General features: G+C 33.7%; 4 protein-coding genes across 17 annotated transcripts in view; 2 read left to right on the plus strand and 2 right to left on the minus strand.

Moving 5' to 3' along the window:
* The window catches only part of LOC132908847 (kinesin-like protein KIF13B), a 173,455-nt gene extending 158,927 nt beyond the window's left edge, over positions 1-14,528 (minus strand). For 5 of the 10 annotated variants that reach the window (XM_060963224.1, XM_060963220.1, XM_060963219.1 and 2 more), the window contains exon 1: positions 14,272-14,527. In XM_060963224.1, the coding sequence (XP_060819207.1) occupies positions 14,272-14,326 (55 nt within the window). In that variant the 5' untranslated portion in view covers positions 14,327-14,527. Of the gene's footprint in view, positions 1-14,271 lie in introns of all 10 variants that reach the window. The other 5 variants (XM_060963217.1, XM_060963221.1, XM_060963215.1 and 2 more) reach the window with 2 other exon arrangements.
* A 31-nt stretch (positions 14,529-14,559) lies between these two features.
* LOC132908852 (DNA repair protein XRCC1) lies at positions 14,560-17,171 on the plus strand. The gene is made up of 3 exons (XM_060963235.1): positions 14,560-14,727; positions 15,566-16,881; positions 16,952-17,171. Exons 2-3 carry the CDS (start codon positions 15,593-15,595, stop codon positions 17,079-17,081), a joined length of 1,419 nt encoding a protein of 472 aa, XP_060819218.1. The 5' UTR covers positions 14,560-14,727; positions 15,566-15,592; the 3' UTR covers positions 17,082-17,171.
* Positions 17,172-17,530: 359 nt separating this feature from the next.
* Positions 17,531-19,489, plus strand: LOC132908855 (proteasome inhibitor PI31 subunit). The gene is made up of 5 exons (XM_060963240.1): positions 17,531-17,761; positions 18,114-18,263; positions 18,356-18,612; positions 19,086-19,235; positions 19,316-19,489. Exons 1-5 carry the CDS (start codon positions 17,615-17,617, stop codon positions 19,440-19,442), a joined length of 831 nt encoding a protein of 276 aa, XP_060819223.1. The 5' UTR covers positions 17,531-17,614; the 3' UTR covers positions 19,443-19,489.
* A 185-nt stretch (positions 19,490-19,674) lies between these two features.
* The window catches only part of LOC132908856 (PRL-1 phosphatase), an 87,326-nt gene continuing 82,511 nt past the window's right edge, over positions 19,675-24,489 (minus strand). For all 5 annotated transcript variants that reach the window (XM_060963241.1, XM_060963245.1, XM_060963242.1 and 2 more), the window contains exons 2-6: positions 23,802-24,127; positions 23,240-23,725; positions 23,037-23,168; positions 22,789-22,955; positions 19,675-22,707 (exon numbers count right to left, since the gene is read on the minus strand). In XM_060963241.1, the coding sequence (XP_060819224.1) occupies positions 22,596-22,707; positions 22,789-22,955; positions 23,037-23,168; positions 23,240-23,356 (528 nt within the window). In that variant the 5' untranslated portion in view covers positions 23,357-23,725; positions 23,802-24,127 and the 3' untranslated portion in view covers positions 19,675-22,595. The remainder of the gene's footprint in view (positions 22,708-22,788; positions 22,956-23,036; positions 23,169-23,239; positions 23,726-23,801; positions 24,128-24,489) is intronic.

Raw genomic sequence — 24,489 nt, forward strand, 5'->3', positions numbered from 1 at the left:
TCCAACCCAATAAAAAAGGTCATGTGCTTATTCCAGAGACAAAATATCAATTCTCTTCGAAGAAAATAACTTTTAACACGTGTCAACGTGTATGCTTTACGCGTCGGAACAGTGAAAACAATGGAAATAAACAATATGGATATTACGCGTACTATATGTAGTTCACTGAGCGTAATTACCTGTACGAATAAATTCTTGCAATTTTCTTTGTATATTATGCGCGTGATAATCTGAAACGTCCGCGCGTTGTCGTACAGACGACCAAGGAACCGTTCACCAACACGAACTAAACTTTTTTCTATCTGTAAATTCAATCTGTTGGTAGCTGAAGGTAAATTGGAAGATGTTCGTTTAATCTTCCTTCTAGGTTTTGCCAAGCTCAGAGAGATGTCTGAATTCCAAAGCAGGAAAAAGGAAAATGTACGGAGGAGAACACGAATGCGGCTTTCAAGCTACCCTGCGAAAATAAAATGACCCAGAGACAGGCCACCGAGGTTTTCTGTGTTCCAAAAACGGAGAATGCGAGGCTGGGTGTACGTCGAAATGCGCGAACCAAGAAAATATGAATTACTTTACTCGCGATGTACGTAAAAGTAAGATTTGAATAGAAATATGTATTTCAACGCTTAAATATCTTTTTTTTTAAATTATTAATCATTTAAACCGAAAAGAAATTTTCTTATGCAAATTGCAACATTTTTATTGTCGCAAATTATTGACTCTTAACATCGAATGTGACAAAATAAATTTCTCTCCTCTTACCAAGTTTCATTTGTATTGGAAACTTCTTTTCGATATCTTTTTTTTTATTATTAATCATTTTCCTACGCAATTGCAACATTTTTATTCTCGCAAATTATTGACTCTTAACATCGAATGTGACAAAATAAATTTCTCTCCTCTTACCGAGTTTCATTTGTATTAGAAACTTCTTTTCGATATCTTTTTTTTTTTATTATTAGTCATTTAGACCAAAAAGAAATTTTCCTACGCAAATTGCAACATTTTTAGTCACGCAAATTATTGACTATTAACATCGAATGTGACAAAATAAACTTCCCTCCTCTTACCAAGTTTCATTTGTATTAGAAACTTCTTTTCGATATCTTTTTTTTTTTCTTTTTTATTATTAATCATTTAGATCGAAAAGAAATTTTCCTACGCAAATTGTAACATTTTTATTCTCGCAAATTATTGACTCTTAACATCGAATGTGACAAAATAAATTTCTCTCCTCTTACCAAGTTTCATTTGTATTAGAAACTTCTTTTCGATATCTTTTTTTTTATTATTAATCATTTTCCTACGCAATTGCAACATTTTTAGTCACGCAAATTACTGACTCTTAACATCGAACGTGACAAAATAAATTTCTCTCCTCTTACCAAGTTTCATTTGTATTAGGAACTTCTTTTTAAATGTTCATTCTTATCGTAGCCCACCCAAAGCGCATATAACGTGACGCAAAGAACTTAGAGCGATCGGTACGACGTTAAAACAATTTTGGATTGGCAACCAAGTGATTGCGGATTTTGTAATAACCACCTAATGATAAAATCAGCAATCACTTAGTTTCCAACCCAAAAACAGTGCAATGTCCTACGTCCAATGACGATTCTACGATCCGCGACTTTATGTCTCTTCGTTTCACGCTGCCACAATTCTGTCTCCTGTCTTTTCTCACGCGAACGTTTCTTCTCCGTGACGATACAACGAACCATCGTGAAAACCGATAACACATGAAAAATACACGATTGGATCTGGTCACGAATCGAACGCCGACTAGTCCCCATGGTCGTCATAGTTTCATCCAAAACTGTATCGTCAAACCGGTATACGGTTAATCGATAGAAAATGATCGTTCATGCAGATAATTAAGAAGAGATGACAGAACGACGATAGGACGACACGAATCACGATATTCCGATCGGTCGAGTGATAAAGGCCGGTTTGCTGTGTAGCTCGATAAATATCCGATCGACGACGCGCGCCAACCTGCTACGTGTTACAACCCCTTGACAAAAGCTCGAGGTAGGGTAACGAGAGAGGGTAGAACCGTGGATCGATAACGCGACGAAGATGGTGTCTGCGAACGGGGATCAACGAATCGTACGGTTATTACCGTCGAGGTACGACGTACGAGTTTCGACGAACGTATTTCAGCAAAATAATGGCTTTTTTGAAACTCGTTCGATCAACCGATTTTTGAAAATATATACAGTCACTCGTGGAAAATGTATATAACGTACGATCCTATAGGAAGCTTTTACGAACATTACGTAAGCTATACGCGTCTGAAACATCGCGAGGAAACTCGACTGTCTTAAGAAATTTGGAAAAACATATAGAAATTGGATTAACCAGTTAGCTTTGCGACCGCTTTGAAAACTTTGAAAAGCGCGTAGCTATTGGGTTGCAACTGAGTGATTGCGGATTTTATTATTAATCATTTTCTACGCAATTGCAACATTTTTATTCTCGCAAATTATTGACTCTTAACATCGAATGTGACAAAATAAATTTCTCTCCTCTTACCAAGTTTCACTTGTATTAGAAACTGACAAAGTCCGCAATTATTTAGTTGCCAACCGAATAAATGCGGCAAACAGTAAGCGGTGACGAGTATACTCGTCAAAAACAGCTAACTGTTAAGTAGAAATATATTACAGAAAAAAAAACACACTTTTTTAAGATACACCGAAATTTGGGATTTGCAATTATTTAAACGATTTAAAGTAGAAGTAGGAAACTTTGTAGGATACATTTGATGCTTTTTAAATTGAATACAATCGTACAATGTATGTGACGAAAATTGAGAAACAAGGAACAAGAGAATATACCGTTCATCTTGTATTTCTGTTATATTCTTCGTTCGATAAGATCGATAGGTAAAAACGGACTACGATTTTGAACGTTTCGAAGGAGGAACTGATTGCGCGAAAATTCATTTCTTAACGATTTATAAGGATTTTCGAGGAAATCGCCTCTCGAAACGCTCCGAGTCTGCTTCGTTTGTATTTTTGGAACGCACGAATCGCTACCAGGGAATATTTGCTTCCATCTTGAGTTCAAGTGATGCGTTATTTTTTAACGCCACTCGAGGCGATCCTGTCGTTGGGCAGATGCATACGACGTTAAAAAAGAAAAAAAGCCAGTTACATGCGCTTCTTCTGAAGAGATCTTAGATTGTCCAACGTATTCGTGTTTCTAATTTTAAATTTCATATCCGACTCTTAATATTTCTCATTCCTCGCTCGGTCGTAAAAGACAGGATCGCGTACGTTTAAACATTTATTGAATTGGCAACTAAGTGATTGCGGATTTTGTCAATACCACCTAATGACCAAAATCGCCTATATGACCAAATGACCAAAAAATAAAAGACAGGATCGCGTACGTTTAAACATTTATTGAATTGGCAACTAAGTGATTGCGGATTTTGTCAATACCACCTAATGACCAAAATCGCCTATATGACCAAATGACCAAAAAATAAAAGACAGGATCGCGTACGTTTAAACATTTATTGAATTGGCAACTAAGTGATTGCGGATTTTGTCAATACCACCTAATGACCAAAATCCGCAATCACTTAGTTGCCAATTCAATAAATGTTTAAACGTACGCGATCCTGTCTTTTACGACCGAACGAGGTCTTTTACGTGATTGCGGATTTTGGTCATTAGGTGGTATTGACAAAATCCGCAATCACTCAGTTGCCAACCCAATAGTAAGTACACACATATTATTATCAATTTCCCTATGGAGATATACGAGCATGATTAAGTTAATATCGAAAATACATTGCAATGGAATCCTTTACATCGTTGTTAGACTGCGGATTTTTATGCAAATACATATTTTTGAGAACGTAATTAAGAAAACAGAATCTACGTAGACGATTGTTTCGTTCGTTAACACTAGAACTAACGATAGTTGACACGAAGCTATTTCTACCAAGCCAATGGAAATGACTGATCTTCAAAAAATACGTAATAATAGAATATTTTTATATTTATTGATTTACTACTTTCTTACAGAAGGAATTCCACGTTATGTAGTACATTTTTGATACTATTAATCCATCTAGGATCCCTAAACGAGGGTTGACACATTTATAAAATTGTCGAGCCAATCATTTTGACTGCTGTGGTATTTCTAGCGTTAGCATCTAGCGATCTAGCGATCGATCCGCAATTTTCCTGATAACTGATATCATCACATCGAATGATACGCGGTAAAAATTTGAAAAACGTGTGGCAAGTTGTACAAAACGAGGAACCTGGTTAATTGGGGTTCGATAAACAGATTGCAGGACCCTTTTACACTTTGACAAGTACCAGTCATTTTCGCCGGTATTGGTATAAGTAGCCTTGATACAAAATTATTCTCAGTTTGAATACATAAAAAACAAAATTGACTGGTTTTACAATTTTATTTTAAAATTCCTGCTTCATGTTATTTTTTTTTTTTTTTTTTCGCAATGATGTAATGACTTTCGCAACGATAACTAAAAGAATAATATAATGAATTTTAACATGAAGCAGGAATTTTAAAATAAAATTGTAAAACCAGTCAATTTGATTGGTGTGGTAGTTCCAGTGTTAAATATCACAGAAAACGCTACATACTTTGGATATTTTATATGATTTCTCGTATTATATGAATTCTGTGCAACTATGCAGATTTCCTATAATGCATAAAAATTCGCGGTCTAATTAACTATACGTTGATTAAATTGAAAACATAAACGAAACGACGGATGTTTGGATTTACATGGCAAAGAATCGAGGATCAATTTATCCATATGAATCGATGTGTATCCATTGGAATTTAAATTCTTGGTAGATAGGAAATTTCTCTTACGTCACTTGTTTTGCAACGTGATTGATCGGAGTTTCTTATTTGTTCTCCAAGTTGCCGCAACAACTAAATATAGTTTGTTCCTTACGATAATAGCTTTCTTATCGGTTAATAAATTCTGCTCGAATTATTTTCTCTTTCTGTAATTCAAGATATCGGTAAATCAGAATTTCATCGACACTGTACTTCTTCATCGAGAAACCCTAACAATCTGGTCTCGGAAAATGTCACAAATTTATTTTCAAGATTAAATCTTAAATTTTCTCGTCAAAATTTCTTATCTCCTTTTTATCAAAATTTAACTACCTGATCTGTAATGTATATTTTTAAAAATTCCCGGAATTATGTTTCCTCCTAGTCCTAAGATGGAACAAAATTTTCTAACATCTACCAATTACCTGGTATCGATCTATCTCAAAAGAAAACATAGAAATAGGTATGATATTTGAAGCAATTCATTTTTGTATACACACGCGTTGCTCGACTTCTCGAAAGAATTATTCGCCTGTTACATCACATTTTATATGAAATAGACAGCGTCGTCGATCGTCCAAGTCAGCGAGATACGAGCAGAGCAATCTCTGATAACGTTTATCAACGACACGAAATTCCATTTTTCTTTCTTCTTCTCTGATTCTATCTTCGCGGCGAACTTAACAGCCACGTATCTTCCACGTAAGTTCGACTCGAAGAGAAGAAGCTTCACGGCGTTTTCCACGGCAACCGAAATGAATTTTTCTATGCAAATGGGGGACTCGGTTTCAAACGTAAAGATTCCAAGCGTTCGTAATCGCGCGACCAAGGATTGAAGTTCTAAAGACAGGACAGAAAGTTTTCGAGCAAAGCTGGAAGAAAGGGAGAGCTTGAAAGAACTTCAAGGAGCAAAGTTTTTAACCGACTTCTATATTTTAATATCATTTTCGTACGTTTTAATTTTTACACCGTCCTCTTCCCTACCATTCTATTTCAACGCGAGATATTCGAAAATTACGCTGATTGAATACATAAAATGGCTTGCATCGCGGAAAATCAACAAACCCTATGGAATTTTCGTTTTAATATATTATTCATCGGATCGTGGAACTTGGCATCTTTATATTCGGCATCGCGTTCCATTTGCATGCGAAAATTCATTTCGCTATCACGTTCAAAAACATTTGTCGTATTTCATTAAACATATTAAGCTGTCCGAAAAGTTTCTTTCGTTTTATAAGGAAATAATAAAAAAATTTATATTAATTTATTGAATTATGCGGGAACATAATAATAGAAATATAACGAAATGGATTCAATAAAATAATATAAAACAGAAATTGTTGTTCATCTATTATCATCTTAAAGAAACTTTTCGGACAACCTAATAGATCCCATGAAATTTTACGATATAACGCTATTTTAAGGTAAACGTCGTACCATGAAATCAGTATGTTCACGTACATATTGCAAATTGTTTGCTTTATCTCGCGGTCAAAAATCGATATTACTTTTCTATCCGCTGAACGATCTTGTTCCATGCGAGTTGATATAAAATATCCCGTACGATCACAGTCCTAAAGGATTACATCCTTTTCGCCTGATACAGAAATTGGTAACGCGAGGCTCGCATTTTCAATCAAATTCCCGTGAAACATTTTTTGAAACAAATAAATATTTTTTAGAGTAACTTTAACACACTTTGACTGCCACGTTGGTCATCAACTTCTTGCAATTGTAAAAATTGAATGAAAATTCACAGTTGGGGCATTTTAAACATAACCGATAAATAGAAGATACTTTGAGATAAGAAGTACCATTTCGACCGAATGTTTCATCGAAAACATAAAAATAATCATAATACTATTTACTGATATCTTCTACACGTTTCAACCGAATGTTTCATCGAAATTATAAAAATAATCATAATACTGTTTACTAATGTCTTCTACACGTTTCGACAATACATATATTCTGAACGTTTTGCTTACAAAGAAATAACGAACGCGAATGATTCATTGAAATAAATGAAACCTTGTTATAACATGTCGCTATCGACTGTTACCAAGGCGCCACAGTGGTCACCCGTGACTACCAATAAGATAAACTGTCCATTGAAGAAGAATGTTGTCTTACATCGTCAATTTATTACTATTTTGTCATTATATGCTTTGAATAATAAAAATACTCCCGTGGCGTCCTGAGCGAAAAATGTGATTTCGACGTGGCAGTTAAAGTGTTAAAAGATGATCGTACGTAACGTATTTAACTTTGTAAATAGAATTTTATATTAAACAAATAGAACAAATATATAAAATGGAATAATGAAATAAATTTCAAAGACAATACGTTCAATTATAATAGATATAATTGTTGAGAATTGTGGATCTTAATTGCCGAAATAAAAGTAAAGAAACACTAAGACTAAACTTAGAATTTATATTGAAATAGTTTTAGATTTATTTAATAAACGATTATATGCTTTGAATAATAAAAAACCTCCCGTGGCGTCCTGAGCGAAAAATGTGATTTCGACGTGGCAGTCAAAGTGTTAAAAGATGATCGTACGTAACGTACTTAACTTTGTAAGTAGAATTTTATATTAAACAAATAGAACAAATATATAAAATGGAATAATTAAATAAATTTCAAAGACAATACGTTCAATTATAATAGATATAATTGTTGAGAATTGTGGATCTTAATTGCCGAAATAAAAGTAAAGAAACACTAAGACTAAACTTAGAATTTATATTAAAATAGTTTTAGATTTATTTAATAAACGATTTCTAGGATCTTCGTCAATATACATTTGCACGCGTCTCGGCAATTCCTTTGTCTCGCCATCTTCCATACCAGACTACCAACGGAACAATTACATTCGTCTGTTTTTCCAGACACACATACTTCCACGTACTTATATTCACATACGTGTGTCACTCCTACGCGGCCAATCTAATCTAGCACACAAAATTACACATATCTCAATAATAATAGATATTGTGTGTACTGTAAGCTTATGAATTCCACCGTAGTAAAATTAAGATAAGCTGTCCTTTGTCATGAACTAACAATTTGCCACGTCCTTTTAAAAGGACGTCCTTTAAAAAGGTTGCCGACTATTGGCCTAACTTATATCACGTTGACTGCCACGCGTGTTTTCACTGAAATCTCAGTCAGACCACGCGTGCCGCAGTACCAAGCGTTCTCTGCTAGGTACTCCCATCGATATTTTAGTAATGCGATAATTTAAATAATTTTGTTAATAAACCATTTTCCTATTACTTTTATAACTGTTGAGGTTATTCGATGTACGAACAGAGGAACGCGTGGATAAATTGTAAAGTAGAAAATATATTTTAATACAGAAGTAAGTACAAGTTTTTTTTTATTTTTATTTTGGTTTTTTTTTTTTACAATTTGTCCTAAAGGACATTTGGTAAAGTGTTATATCTTATTGGTGAAAAAAAAATAAAATAAAAATAAATATAGCATGTGGGTGGCTACCCCCAGCGGGGTGCCAGCTTCGTTTTTTCTAAGTTATATCTTTTATGATAAGTACAAGTAGAAATATAATTTGAGCTGCTAGCAGTGTTACCCTATGACTGAAAGCCTCGAAGCTACCGTTTATGGTCTGCCTTCGTCCCAATCTTTTGTCTATATACTATCGATGACTTCGGTGCTTGAGAAAACTAAAAAGACCGGATGTAGAGTTTTCTTAGAAGCGGTGATCGCTTCAACAATAACATTTCGATAGTTTTATTATTTCCTCTAGAATATCTTTTCAAATACCTACGACGATCCTTCGCAAGTAGTCGAATAAGCGCCACCCGAATACGGGTGACGCGGCCCTACCGGAAACTTTACTGTCACCCGAATACGGGTGTCGTGGCAGACGTGGCAGATATAGGTTGGTAAGCAAGTACACGAGTAACAGTGTAAGTCAGAAGGAACAGAATGAAGAATTGCACGATGCAGCGAACCAGGCGGTCAGTAAATCTGCCAGTTGCCCGTATGGCATGACGAATAACTGGAAAACGTCATAACCGTATGTCATCGGTAAACGGGAATATCATAAATCGATTGATTTCGACCTCGACCAGAGAATTTTGGTGTCTAGCTATTTTACACGTGCAGATATAGCTCTGCTTATAAATATCACGACAAATTACTGGTCTCGCATGAAACGTGATAATTGATTCAGATTATTGGAGAAACGATTAATCGGGTCAGCTCTGTCCTTCGATTCGTACGTATCTTCTATTCGAATATAAACGACAGTGTTGAAACGCGATAAGTAACATTTACTTTCTTCTATCTTCCATAGAAGAGAATTTTTTAATTCAACGTGCTATCAACCATACAGCACCATATCATCTAAAGAATTTGTTCGTTTGATCAGGAATTAAATATGTATTTTTACTATCTTATATCATATTGATGAATCTACGTATACATAACGTGATTAGTCATTTTATCGATCTCGAAAAACAACACACATTGTCTACCATATGACTGCACGCTGCTTAAAAAATTGTTCTATTTAATTTAGCAACTAAATATGTATTCTTACTATCTATATCATATTCTTCTCATTTAGTTGGTTTTATACGAAACTTTCTGCATTTATCGTCTATCTTGCAAAGGTAATATTATCTTTAGTCACAGTCGGTTGCTTCTCTTTTCAACTAATTCTAAATCATATCAAAATATCTTCTCTGTCACCGAATGATATAGAAATGCGAAAATCAACAATTCTATACACAATATCATATCTTTTCCAAATGATCTTTATAATATTATCTATGCTCTGTCGTCGAGTATTTTGCAAAAAGCGTAACAAATTTCGCCTGAGAGCTTACAAATTCGTACTTTGCCAATGTTACAAAAATTCACAGAACATTCTGTACACACATACTGGATGCTTCCATTTAACCGCGCCACGTTTTTCATTCTTCACCGAATTATACTTTTCTAACATTGAGAAATATTGAGTTGGCAACTAAGTGATTGCGGATTTTACCATTAGGTGGTATTGACAAGATCCGCAATCGCTTAGTTGCCAACCCAATACGTTCAGAGACTCAACATCTAACAAAAGAGAGAGAAGACAGAAATATAAAAATTTTAGAAACATAGCTAAATAAAGGTCTGTACATCCGTAGAGACTCAACATCTAACAAAAGAGAGAGAAGACAGAAATATAAAAATTTTAGAAACATAGCTAAATTAAGGTCTGTCCATCCGTAAAGACTCAACATCTAACAAAAGAGAGAGAAGACAGAAATATAAAAATTTTAGAAACATAGCTAAATTAAGGTCTGTCCATCCATAGAGACTCAACATCTAACAAAAGAGAGAGAGAAGACAGAAATATAAAAATTTTAGAAACATAGCTAAATTAAGGTCTGTCCATCCGTAGAGACTCAACATCTAACAAAAGAGAGAGAGAGAAGACCGAAATATAAAAATTTTAGAAACATAGCTAAATTAAGGTCTGTTCATCCGTAGAGACTCAACATCTAACAAAAGAGAGAGAAGACAGAAATATAAAAATTTTAGAAACATAGCTAAATTAAGGTCTGTCCATCCATAGAGACTCAACATCTAACAAAAGAGAGAGAGAAGACAGAAATATAAAAATTTTAGAAACATAGCTAAATTAAGGTCTGTCCATCCGTAGAGACTCAACATCTAACAAAAGAGAGAGAGAGAAGACCGAAATATAAAAATTTTAGAAACATAGCTAAATTAAGGTCTGTTCATCCGTAGAGACTCAACATCTAACAAAAGAGAGAGAAGACAGAAATATAAAAATTTTAGAAACATAGCTAAATTAAGGTCTGTCCATCCGTAGAGACTCAACATCTGTCCATTAGTCACAGAGAATCGACGTTTACGGACTTGAAAACTCCAAGATTCGCGTCAGCGTACAAGGAATCGGTAGCTTTGAACTCGCGGAAACCTTCCGCGGAATCCTTGGCCCAGATATTCGGCACGTGATCGAATGCCTGGTCAGCGTTTGCACGTAATCGACTAACCCCCGTTATAGGATAAGAAAACGATGACACAGAAGTAGTGGATCGTGATAGAGAATCGTTCCGCAACCTCGTCGTTCTTCCTGGAATGTGCCAATCGAATCGATTCGATCCCATTCACTACGATCTCGCCGTTCGATTCGATTTACTCTTGTCAACCTTTGATACAAGACGCTCGAACCAAGCATATTGAATGTCTAAAACGATCGACGATATCGCGTTTCGACACTCCATTCCATGTACCGCGTCTTCTTTTCATCCTTTTTGAGAATTCGAAACAACGTGGAAGACCGTTCGATCGAATCCTTGCCGCGTTACATTTCTTTCCTTCGAGAACTATGCTTGCGATCGAATAACCGACGAAATACGAGGAAAGAATTTTTGATCAATACGAACGAATTATGGCGCGCTTTAAACTGCATGAGATACATGCAATTGCCAACGTTAATATTCGCACACGGTGCTAGCTTTGTATTTGTTGGTTTGTATAAAAAGGGACGATTTAAATATGTCATTAAATATGTGTTAAATATGTTGTACGACGTGTAATGTTATTTATTTGACGAAAATATGAATCGTTTATTCTATCTTGAAAATAAGTAAACAGTTGGTTCCTGACGATGACGATTTAATTTAACGTAAGTAATTGTAACAGTTGTAATATTCGAAATTAGTAACAAGTCAGAGAAAATTAGCAACGAGTAACTGAGAGGGCAGAGAGGAGCGATCGTTACTCTTCGCTCGAACGTTTCCTCTCGATTTATTTTTATTTCCTTAATTATTCGATGACGGTGAGTAATTATCGGGGAGAGTGCACTTCTCCCTGAATAGCGATGCCTGTTGATAATCCGCGCTATTAGAGACCATCCTCTATGTACTAACACGTCATCGATCTTTTTCTCCCTGTGTTCGTGGCTCCATTTCGATGGATAGAACTGATTCGAGATCTCTATCCTACAGATGTAGTCGATTCGAAATGAAATACGGCCTTCTGTTCGTGTTTTAACCTTTCAAACTCCTATATTAATCAATCGAACCCTATTACGTTCGCACGTTTAGCACGTTTCCAACCCTATCGTATTCAAAAAATCTCTCGATCGATATCGCGTTGAAAAAATTCATCGTTTCGATCTTATTTCAAATCACACTAAAAACATATAAAAAATATATATATATTACCCGAGATAAATAAACTTTACCTCGTGTAATTTTTAAAAACATGTTCAACGTAAAATTGAAAAATCGTACGTACCAATAACACTTTTCCGTATTTTTTCCACACTAAAGGTATTTTTTAAGGTTAGAAAAGTATAATCGATGGAAAGAACGATCGAAAGAACAGGGTTAACCTAGCAGCGGTCCGCGCGTAAAAGTCACGGACAATGGTAATGGCGACGCTTTAACGGCGTGTCCACGATCAACGCGCGTGTTAACGATATGTCGATTCCGAGGTAGACCGTATTACGTCAAAACACTGACAAACGCACGCATATTCTGCTGCTCCGTCAACCGATTGAAGAACATTCTTCAAAGGACAAGAAACGAAAGAAATAAAAGTAAAAAAGATTCTATACGTATGAAACCGGTCACAGGTTAAATCGGTTAACTTCACGGAACAAAAAGCAGAGAATATTAATGGGAATTATATAAGACAAGTATCGATCAAGCGCTTCGGCATTAAAATTTACAAAATTTTAAAAAGCAGAGAATCTCAAAAACCGAATACGCGAATACGCGAGAAAAAGAAATCTTTTCCTTTATGTATTAAAAGCGACAAGGTGACACGTAAACGTCATCGTCACGTTATCACTCCACCTGTGCGCTCGTTGCTGCATTCACGATCGTTATCGAATATCGTTTCAACTGTTTACAAGTACACATACACATACACGGATCGTGAAATCAAGTATAATAAGCAGACTGCGGATTTTTATGGTTCTGTGAAAAATTTTAAAGTGCAAAAAATATACAAAATGCATGTAACAAAAATACAGGAGACATTCAAAGTGAAATATTTATTATAACTTTTTAGTAGGTGAAATAAATCTTCATGCAGATTTTATTATTCTAGTGATGTTGATAAAAATATGAAGCTGCATAAAAATACGCAATCTAGTAACAAGACATTCGAGAAATCGATGAAAAATGAAAAAATCGTAGCGCGAGGTACTCGAAACGTACGATTTTGTTATCGAGTCGTGATAGCGCGAAATCCAATCGAGATAGCTATTGCGACCAGTCGAACTCGTAAGAATCACTCGTCCGATCGATCGAAATTCGACGTCGGAAGGCCAACACGAGTAACGTCACTTTTAGTCACATGTTTGTTCTTTGTCACGCGGTTTTACCGTGCGACAATTGACGGCCAACTATTTCATGTTTTCTTTTTAGACAAATGCGAATGATAAAGAAACACGCGAATCATCCATTCATTCATAATTATTTTCTATCCTAGAAAGTTCGAGTTCAAGAACTTTAACTTCGTTATTTTATGATATGTTTAAGTACTACGTTAGTCAGCATTAGATATTTACTGCTACAATACCATGTCAACTGTGAAATACACAAATTACGCGTAACTGTAATTATGTAATTCTCGATATGACGGAACGGAGCGAAAATTCTAGTTTAAAAATTCTATTATAAATACAATCTGTCATGTTACGTAGAATAGGCATTTATATGATATTACAAAATAAGATTCGCATAATTGATCTAATAAATATTTGACAAGTTACAAGTCACGAGTTACGAGTATCGATAAATTTCTTTGCATAACAGCAACAAATTTGGCAATTTAATTGCCCTTATTCGATATAAATTTAAATTGTGGAAATTTGATGCAAGAGAAGTCTATAACCTAGAGAACTTGTCACTTGTCACTTGTCAATTCACCATATGATTTTATTCATTAGTAAATTATTGTGCAAGGGGGTCCCAGATGTCAATCCAAGCATCGAGATGAAAGGAGAGGCAACGATCCCTAAAACGGTCCGTGACTTTCTGTGCTTTGCACAAAGGAGCGACAGAGATTCAACTAGTAAACACTAGAGAAGTGGGTCTCGTAGACTGAGCCCTCCTCTTCATCTCATGCACGCTTTTTAACCAGGCGTAAAGTATCGATACGGGCGCGAGATAAAGTAACGTGAGACACGATAAATAGATGCGGTATAGCGTAGCAGGTGAAAAACACGTTCGTATCGTTGAGACGATAGAAAGAAAAAAACAAAAAATGTCACTGTCAAAACGTACTCCGACCGTAAATACCAAAGGTCGATTTCGAAATCGTTAACCGGATAAATACGGTGATCCAACGTGAATAAAAATTGGCAAGTGATAGAATGATTATTAAAGAGACATGGTAAAATAATGATACTTTATTTTCAGATGTACGTACCTCTGCGATTGAACGGCCGAACCCGAACGGCAACCTTTATTTTATCCGTAGCCATGATTTCACACCGGTAACGCGCACTGTATATCCCGATCACAAGGAACTACTCGATGCTTTTGTTGTACACAAATACGATATTCACACGATCTTCATAGCGCTACATTATTCTCAACCCATACCGCGAACTTTTCATTCTTTCAAACGGCACTACGTCTCACCGAGCCCATGACACACTTCGCCATATTGCTTGAAGCTCGTCGTGCGCCAGACGACAGTCGTCCTATCGAGTGAACGTGCTTCCGAGAACTACCGCTAGGAACGCTCGCGAGCCGAAAGTTCTATGACGTCACGTGTGCTGAGCCATCCGTCATCTGGTGGCCGAATATGAAACTAAAGGACAGCAAATTATTCGATCGATGGAAAGGTTACACGGCAACAAATTACCGCGCGATTTGAAACGTTCGCATATTTTTACGCAATAAAACGTAAACATAAAATAAAGTTCTATGACAGTACTTATTAAAAACTTATAAAGTTTATATAATATATACAAAATTATAAGAGCTATTGCTTTACGTGTTACGATAACAGCGCTACCTAATGTTCTTACAAAATATGAGTTACAAGTATTCCGGCTTTTAAAACTAAATAACTCTATTATATACAATCACGAAAATCAATAACTGATTATTTTTTGGTACTCATTATTACAAAACAAGATTCATCACTCGAAATACAGAAAGAGTAAAAATCTATCTCTTATATTTTTTATAACAACAAATTTCAAATTCAATTCAATTTATCACTATCGTAACGATATTATAGATATATCGATTTATCAAATAATAATATTATCGATAACCTTATCGATAGCAGCAGCTCTATTTTTTATACCACAAGTCGAATCATCAATCCTCACAAGAGGACGTAAATAAAGACACGTGATCAACATCTAGGGGAAAAAGGATTACGCTCACTATCTTGAGATATTAAATAGAAAAATATTTTTCTAAACATTAACCTTTTAAGTATACAGACCGAATACGTTCGTCAAGTTTGCAAACTCAATTTAATATAATTCCTATAATGATACGAAGTCATCCCTAAAGATTATAATTCACTAGCGATTATCAGCCAATAGCTGACGTATATAGAATACGAAATATACAAACATTATTACATGTATTTCTTCGACAATTTTGGCGGTAAACCAACTTATTTTTAGATAATTATGCTCTGATTCGCTTTTAAATAATTATTCAACAACATAATAATCTGTTTGTGTTTAATATTGTAGGTATCTTATCAATCTGAGGTGTTATCAATGATTATTAAATTTACCAAAGTAATAAGCTGTTCTTCAGAACATCCATCATACCCTGCATCTAATCTTCTGCAACACCGTTCACATTCCTCATGGCGTTGCGCAAAACCAGGAGAAATGCTTGCAACTGTTATTTTTCAATTGGCAGAATCATCTTGTATCACAGGTTTAGACCTTGGCAATTATCGCAGTTGCGTAGTAGTTGTTACTGCTTCTACAGAATTAGAACCTGACATATGGCTTCCCATTGTGAACCATCAATTCTTAACACATGATGAAGCTGCAAATGGCAAATTTAGAGATCAAGTACAGATATTTACAAAAAAAGACCTAAATCCAGACACAATAAAAACAAAGTTTGATCGTGTAAAGGTAACATGCATGCAGTCAGCAAATTTGAAAGAATTATTTGGACTGTCCTTCATTGAATTAAAAACAGAAGTTGTACTTGATCTGGGATTAGATATTTTTGGAAGATTCAAATTGAAAAATCCTGAGGAAAATAACATTGATGACATTAAAGAAAGGTATATGAAAATGATTGGCCACAAGAAAACAGATTATAAGGCTGAATTGCTTGCAAAAGTTAAAGAAACAGGTATGAGTAATTTTTCTAAGCGACAAGAAGAGGGTAGAGAACCGATGAAAAGGCCATTGTTGCAAAAGTTGGAAGCTGGCAAAGCAGAAGAAGTATTTGGAACTAGGAACAAAGATTCTGATAGTTCAACTTTAATGAATGATACTAAACATAAAAATGAAAAAGTTACAAATGATAAACCAATAGTAAGAACTCCATTTGGTGATGTTGTGACTTCAATTAAAGAAAATAAAAATGATATACAGAAAAATGACAGCCAAAAAAATGATACACTTTCAAGAAAACGTACTTTATCTCCTGAACAAAGTTCCTCAAAACAGAATAAAAGAAAACAAAATTGTTCTCAATGCCAAGATGAAAACAAACTATGTAATACCTGCGGAAAGTTACCAAAACCTAAAACAATAATTACACCTAAAAAACCTGTGAAAGAACCAAAAAAATCATTTTCAAAGCTTTTTGAAGATGTATCATTTTCACTTAGTGGATATGTTAACCCACAGAGAGATGAAATTAGGAAAAAAGCTCTTCAAATGGGTGCAAGATATATTGCTGATCCTAACACAACTAATAAAAGATGCACTCACTTAATCTGTGCCTTTAAAAATACACCAAAGTATCAACAATTAAAGGGCCACTCTAAAATTGTCTCGCACACCTTTATTGAAAAATGTTTTAGTGAAAAAATAAGGTAAGGTAGCACAAAACTATGACATATAAATAAGTAAATTAGTACTACATAGTAAATAACCTTTTTCTAGATTTCCTTGGAGACGATATGCCCTAGATACCAAAGACAGTGCTGAACCAGAAAGTGAAGAAGAGATTTTAGGTAGTTCATCTCCACTCAATGCATTTGAAGAAGATACGGATTCTGACTCTTATTACTGAGATCAATATTTTTATATTTTTTATGTGTTGAAAATAAGTGCTGGTACAGAACTCAATATATATGTACATAATAAATATAGTTATTTAATATATTAGTTCTTATCCAAAATTCGCTTGTTATTGATATAATTTTTACTATAATAATAATAACGAACTTTGTTTATTACACATACTTCGTTACCAATTAAAATTAAAATAAATATGTTCATGTAATTGAATATTCTAACAAAAAAGACACGTACCTTGGATATCATAACAAGAATTTAAAGTTTGAAATGTTTTCAAAGATTCATTTGTTTGGCGGTAATACGCATTACCGAAAAATCATATCAACCAAAACTAAAAAAATCATGATTTGAACACACAAAATTTTTGGCGATATATTGCGATGATTTAAAATACAATTTAACATTTAATAATGGGTAATCGTTGAAACATTATACCGGTTCCGGAAAATAAATCGTCAATTGGATTCAAATACCAATGGCGTAAACTTGTAAACTTCAAAACTCGTCTGTCACTCAGATACCAAAATGGGTGATACAAGGAACGTTTTCGGCTTCGAACTGGTACAAGAAATATATAATAGCCAGATTACGAAAAAGGAGGATGTTTTAATATTATTCGTTCATTGGTATCTTATAAAATATGGATTCAGATGTATTGGAATCGGCGATTCTGTAAGTTGTTAAAAAACAGTGCTGTATAAAATATTGCGCAATTCTAACGTTTTATGTAGTAATATCTTTTTCGTAAATTTATTCGTATAATTAAGAAAGAAGGTACATATATAAGTCCTTATTGAAATTTTTTATTGCATAACCTGTACTAATCTTCATTTCGGCATGTCCAATGTAATAAATGATTTATAATACGATTTTAATGTAGATACAAATATTGTCATTGTATACGCTTGAAGATAGTAGAGTGAAACTTCTATCTCAGCACTATTATAATATGTATAAAAATTGTAGGAATAGAGTAATCTTCTAATGATAATTACAAAAGGTTTTTGTTTTTTCTTTTTATCAGAAAGCATTTGAACCAACAGAAAAAGGATCGCAATTACTTCCAGAAGGATGGAACACACGTCCAAATTATGCATTACGTTATATAAAGGACAGCAAATTGTTCATATTTCATGCTATAAAGTCTGACGAAGATTTACTTATAAATTTATTGGTAATTTAAATTACATAATATGTTACACGTTATCAAGCAATCTGTCTTATCTATAATGACAAAATAATAACTGTAAATATTTTATTTTGCAGAAAGTTGATGATCAAAATGTGTCCAATGTTCAATTTCCAATTAATCAGACTGTAAATGAACTTCGTGGAGCTTTAGACACTGTAATACCTTCATATCAAAATGTTATAAATGTAATTCAGGAAGATCTTATACACGCATTGATTCCTGGCAATATGATCGGAAATTCTACTCAAACAAGCTTTACAAATGATCAGTCAAGGGACAATCCATTAAGGGTAGGAGAGCCGACACGTCCGTCGTCTGCATCATATCCATGGTAATATTCGCATCGATTCATTACAAATCTATGAGTAATTTTATATAAAAAGAAATGTCTTTTATCATCTTTGTATAATAAAGGCTGACAGGGAGACAAAAAAGAGAAGAATCGATGCGATTTTAATATATTAAATTTACAAATAACATATTTGAAACATCTTTACAGAATTTTCATAATTCCGATGATATAAATCTGGACGACTTTTCATCAATTTTTGAATTTTAAATCTTTACCGTTTAATTTCAAGCATGAAAAAGCAATCCTTTTGAGAATTAAAAATCTTACATTTTACGAATACAATTGATCCTGCAAACGTGATTGGTATAAACATTTTTACTCTCTCCATGACATGCCAAAAATAATTATATTCTCTTTGCAGTACTACAGGAATATTATGTAAAGCAAACAGTAACTTTATGCCAATATTTTATGTTGAAATCTTGTTAAAATATTTGTTTAAAATTTTAAAGGAACCGTGATGCTGATCCTTTAAGGGTAGGCGCCGCAGATTTAAATCCATTTGGCCAGGGTAGTGGTATGATTTTTGATCCATTTTCATCACAACGTAATCGTATAGACCCATCTAGACCTGGTTTAGGAGTTCCTGGTAGACTACCACCGTAAGTAAATAATAAAGAAATATAAAAAATATGTTTTTATTTGTATTAACACTGCCATTTTCGTTATTATCTTATTATAGAGGCGCAGTACCACCATTCGCAAAATTTGATCCTTTTGGCCCCCCAGACGTTAATCTACCAAGACCACGTCGTGATCCAGACAACGACCACTTTCCTCCTCCAGGATACGACGACATGTTTATGTAAAACGACAGAACAAAATGTAAGAAATAAAACAAGTATACTTACCTAAACCATAGTTTCGTGCAGATTATTATATTTGCAAAATACTTCTGACTTTATAAAAGAGGAAGAAAAAAAACTGTAGTATAACGAAGCTATCTGAAATAAACGATTTCGCTCGTTTGCAAAAGAAAAGTTGTAATGAAACATTTTATTTTGCAACGCATCAGACATATAAATGATAAATCACAAAATGTTTCTTCACAAAACGACTTCCATTCTTTTTTATTTCATTACTGATGTTTTACAATATAACAAAATTTTTCATTTAATTTAATTAATGTCTTTAATACAGCATTATGTAGGAAATTACATTAATAAATCAAATATACAATAATCATAATTCTTGTTTAAATTGCGCTAACTCGTTAAATTTATTTTTTGCATAATCGATTCGAAAGGAGTGACTGTTCTTACTTCATTACGTCGGTTCAAAATAGAGGATTTCTTTGCTACCTAAGTTGTTCCTGTTCTTTATTATTTATATGAATTGAAACACTATTATTTTTTTATATTTTTCTTAACGTAAAATAGTCATCATATGAAACAAATGTTCATGATCGCCGTTTATAAAATAACGGCGATTAAACGAAACATTTCGTGCATTTTATGGGTCATTTTTCATCTTCTGAATAATAAAATAAAATTTGATAGCGTTTCGATTCAATTCTTCAAGAACGAAATCTTTCTTTCCTTCTTCTATTAATACTTTAGGAATACGCGATATAATAAATATTCAGATCAAAATATATTTCTAAATCCCATTTTAGATAAGTTCTATGAATACCAATTGACTATTCGATTTAACTGTGGATTACAATTCTGGTCAACCCTGAAAAAGATCTTTAAATGTCATTTTCATAGATACCACGTTCTGCGATAAGCCCAATCAATTGATGTCCTTTATAATTTTGGACTTCTTTTTCGCAAGAGATGTATCACAGATAAAATATTTTCACTCATAAACGTAACTACTTCAGACAGTGAAGTATAAACCGCTAGAAGAAGTGAATCGATTTGCAAAATTAAATTTGACATGACAAAAACTTGATGGTAACTTTTACGATGAATTGCTAGTAGGTATACCTAATTAAAGTATGAATATCTTACTTAAAAGAAAAAAAGAAGTTCATTGTAAAGAAAAAGGAAATTAAGAACATTTCACCAATCGTCATCAATTGTTAACAATAAACCTAAGGAGATAGAGAAAAGAAAAATTGAATAATTAGAAAATTATTCATTTTCGGATCTAAGACTCGATAATTTTTCTTTTTTTTTACGAATGTCCCTCGTCCCATCCTCTGGTAAAAAATATTGCAGTTTTTTTAACATTACAAAAAAGTAGCTGTACCAGGTTCAAATTTCATTTCGAGTCTGCGATTATGGTGAATGTACAATGGTTATACAATGGTACTTAAAAGTTATGCACAAAAAGGACGAATATATCTTATCATTGGCGTATCGTGCAATTAAGTTCATTATTTAGTTAACAGTTCCGTACAAAAATTTCATCTGGGTTTCTTACACGCTAATTACCAAAAACTGGGAGAGGAAAAAAATACAAACATCAACTACGATAGTTCACGTCAGCATATCACGCAACCTTCGCTATAAGCACGAGAAACGATTATGAACGCAATTCATGTATCATAATTATATACAGAAACGTACATTCACGTTAAATCTGCAGACACATGAAATGATCTAAATATTACATTAATTAGTTTAGGAGCGAAATTTTTTTCTATCTTCTGAACACAGTTTAGTGTGGCGTACAGCATCACCGACAATTTTACCAAAATTGCGATTACGATTACAATATATGCTCCACACAAAATGCGTATGCAGCCTTTTAAAATTTATCGAATAAAAGTGGGTGTTTTTTTTTAAATTTTGGTGAAATTGCCGTTAAGCTACGATAAAATTGATATATAACTCTGGAGTGATTTTTTTTCTTCACTTTGTTTCGTAATATTCGTTATTTCAAGTTAACGCAGATTTCAAGTTCAGTAAGAGTTAAGAACACTCATCAATTCGGCATGCCATTGGAAATGCAACGCAATGTTCCTTTTGTTTGTTATATTTTCAAAATTAATGCTTGATCGTTTAAGTTTAAAAAATTTGCTAATTTTTGTGCAAATTGTTTTATTTCATACAAAGCTCGAAAATTTATTCATATGTGATAAGCACATGGAAATGCGTATTGCAATTTCTATGTTAATTGTTACTAATGTATACCAAATTTGATGTGATAATATAAAATAGAAAATAATATTTAAAAAAATATTTACAACGCAGCGTTCACTCGTGTTTCTTCTTGCTTATGTTATATGAAAAACATCTGCAGAAAATATGTACTTAATTATAATCTGAAAGTAAATACGTTGAATTGCTTAAAACATTTATTTATTCCTTTCATTTAATCATTATGGAAAACGCGAGCTATTTTCTTATTGCACTAACTCTTTAAATAACTAAATTTGATGACGGCTGGGTACAATTGCGGTACCAAAGGAACCACATTTTACTACAAATCATACTAATCCAAAGGTATTTACCCCAACCATCCTTAAAGTATCTTGCATAAATAACATATTAACTAATGTTCACAAATTAATTAGTAATATTGTGTATTTTATTTTATTGGACCAAATAAATGCAGCCTTCTAGAATACTTGCACACAATAATCTTAAATGACATAGAAAATATTATCATAAAACGCATAAGTTGATTACATTTTTTGTTTATTTATTATACAAATGATCAGATCCATTCGAATTTTATTATTATTCATACTATGTTCAGAAGGCTTTTTCTTTTCTGTAATATTTTATGTTAATTTAGTATCAAAAATAAATACAAAAATTTCGTAAAAGAAAAGTGCAAATAATGATACACAATTTATTTTAGTCTTAAATCGCTTCATTTATGCTGGAGAATCAGACGGTGCAAAATATACTATTAAAATTGTTTCATAAGTACAGTTGCATTTCCATTGATAGGCCTTTCAGAACTGAGTTGATACAGTATGTCTCTTGTTATCAGGCGCGAAAACCTATACAATTTAGGTATACCAATCAGTATGAATTAGTAACTTTTCAAAGAAATCGTTTGATCTATTGGACGCAGCAGGAGTTCTTTTGTCCATTCTTGAGCTTCAGCCGAGATTTGGGACGATACTTTTCAAGATAGGCCAGCTGCTTTGAGTTGATAGCGCCTCGTCTTTTACTGCAAAAGTAAACAACATTTGTATCTACCTCATATATAAAGGAATTGCATAAAGATAAATCAAAATGAATATATACTTACTCCCTGATTAACGCAACTGCATCTTCATACTTAAGTCCCAGCTCAATAAGGGCAAGTGCAACTAAGACTGGTGCCCTACCAAGTCCTGCAACACAATGTACTGCTACACATGCATCAGGAGACTCGCGAAATCGATTTTTTAGCAGTTCAAACCATTCATCAATGACCTATGATCAAAATTGTGTCATTAAAATCAAATAAATTATATCGTGTGGTTACTTTCAGAATACTATCAAAATAATACTTACTTCATTTGGTGGAAATGTGCCATCATCAAATACCAAATCTATGACATTGATCCCTTCTGTCTTGAGTTCCTCAACTTTATACGTTGGTTCACAGACCCTCACTACTTCCTTAACATTGTGCTTTTTCAGTTCCTGTTAGAAGAACAACGTTTATTATATCGTATTACGGTTTATTAATATTATAATAAAAGAGAAAAACGTACTTGAATAAAAGTATGGATGGTCTGATCATTGGGCCGATCAGTAATAAGGAACTTCATGTTTTTGTATTCGATCTCGGCGGGTTCTGGTCTGATATCCTTCACCCTCATGTTGCTCATTTCCTTCTTGGACAACAAGTGGTGTAAAACTCCTACTTCCTTTATGCTTCTAAGTTTTATGTTTTTAATAATTTTGTACGACACTGTTTCTCTTTATTTTTGCAATGTGCCACACTATATGAAGCAACAAAGGCTGAATTTGACAACTTAGCCCATAGATGTCAGTCTTATAAAGTTGTTTTTCATTTAACTAATTGAATACTTTGTTATTTTTTTACAGAGGACAGAACAATGGGTTCACATGTAGACCTCAAAGATGGTTGTTAAGGTGCAAATTTCACTGAAAAGGTGAGGGCTACGTTACATTAGGCGTTGTTGATATGCGATCGATTCCCACTTGGGATCCTTGACTACGTTTCGGAAGATTATCTGAAAAGAGATCACTGTGACAACCCTTGCACGATCCAGCTTATATATAACAAAAGTCACTGACTTTGATGCTTACCTATTTGGCACTGGCTGCGCCTGGATCAGGTGCGCTCAGTAACTACAATGCTTGCATTTAATATTGTATATTAACAATTGATTCTATTTAATTCTTCTATGTTTTGCGTGATGACTAGCTGATGATTTTCTGACTTCGAGGAAATGATCCCAGTATTAAAAAATTTTTCTCTGCCTGATTAAGATGTTCTTTCCTTGTTTCTTTTTTAATAGTACCTAGCAGATTCTAGGATATTTGGGCGTGTCTCTCTATTTGTGTTGAGCCTGGCAGTATTCTGCACTATCCAGCTGAAACTCCATGTATGTGAGGATGCACTCACCAGGAAACTGTAACATAAACACAATTTTCATAATTATGTTATATATTAACAATTATATTATAAAGAAATATATTTTTGATTTTTCTACTTGAATTTTTCTTGAAGAACTATTGCTTTTATACAATATTTGGTCCGTGTAAAATGAATGAAGGTTAGGTCCAGAAGACAAAACGTGACGTACGCATTTTTCAAAAAATAATAAACGCAAAATGTTACATTTATAAAAGTAACAGAGATTCTACGTCAGGTCATTGTAAGATATTTTCGATTTGTTTCCAACAAGGAAGCGATTACAAGTTGTGAATGTTTGACACGTGCCAAATCTTGCGCCAATTTTCATAAGTACCCGCACACGTAATAAATATTCTT

This window comes from Bombus pascuorum, chromosome 7 (assembly GCF_905332965.1).
Source record: "Bombus pascuorum chromosome 7, iyBomPasc1.1, whole genome shotgun sequence".
NCBI lineage: Eukaryota > Metazoa > Arthropoda > Insecta > Hymenoptera > Apidae > Bombus > Bombus pascuorum.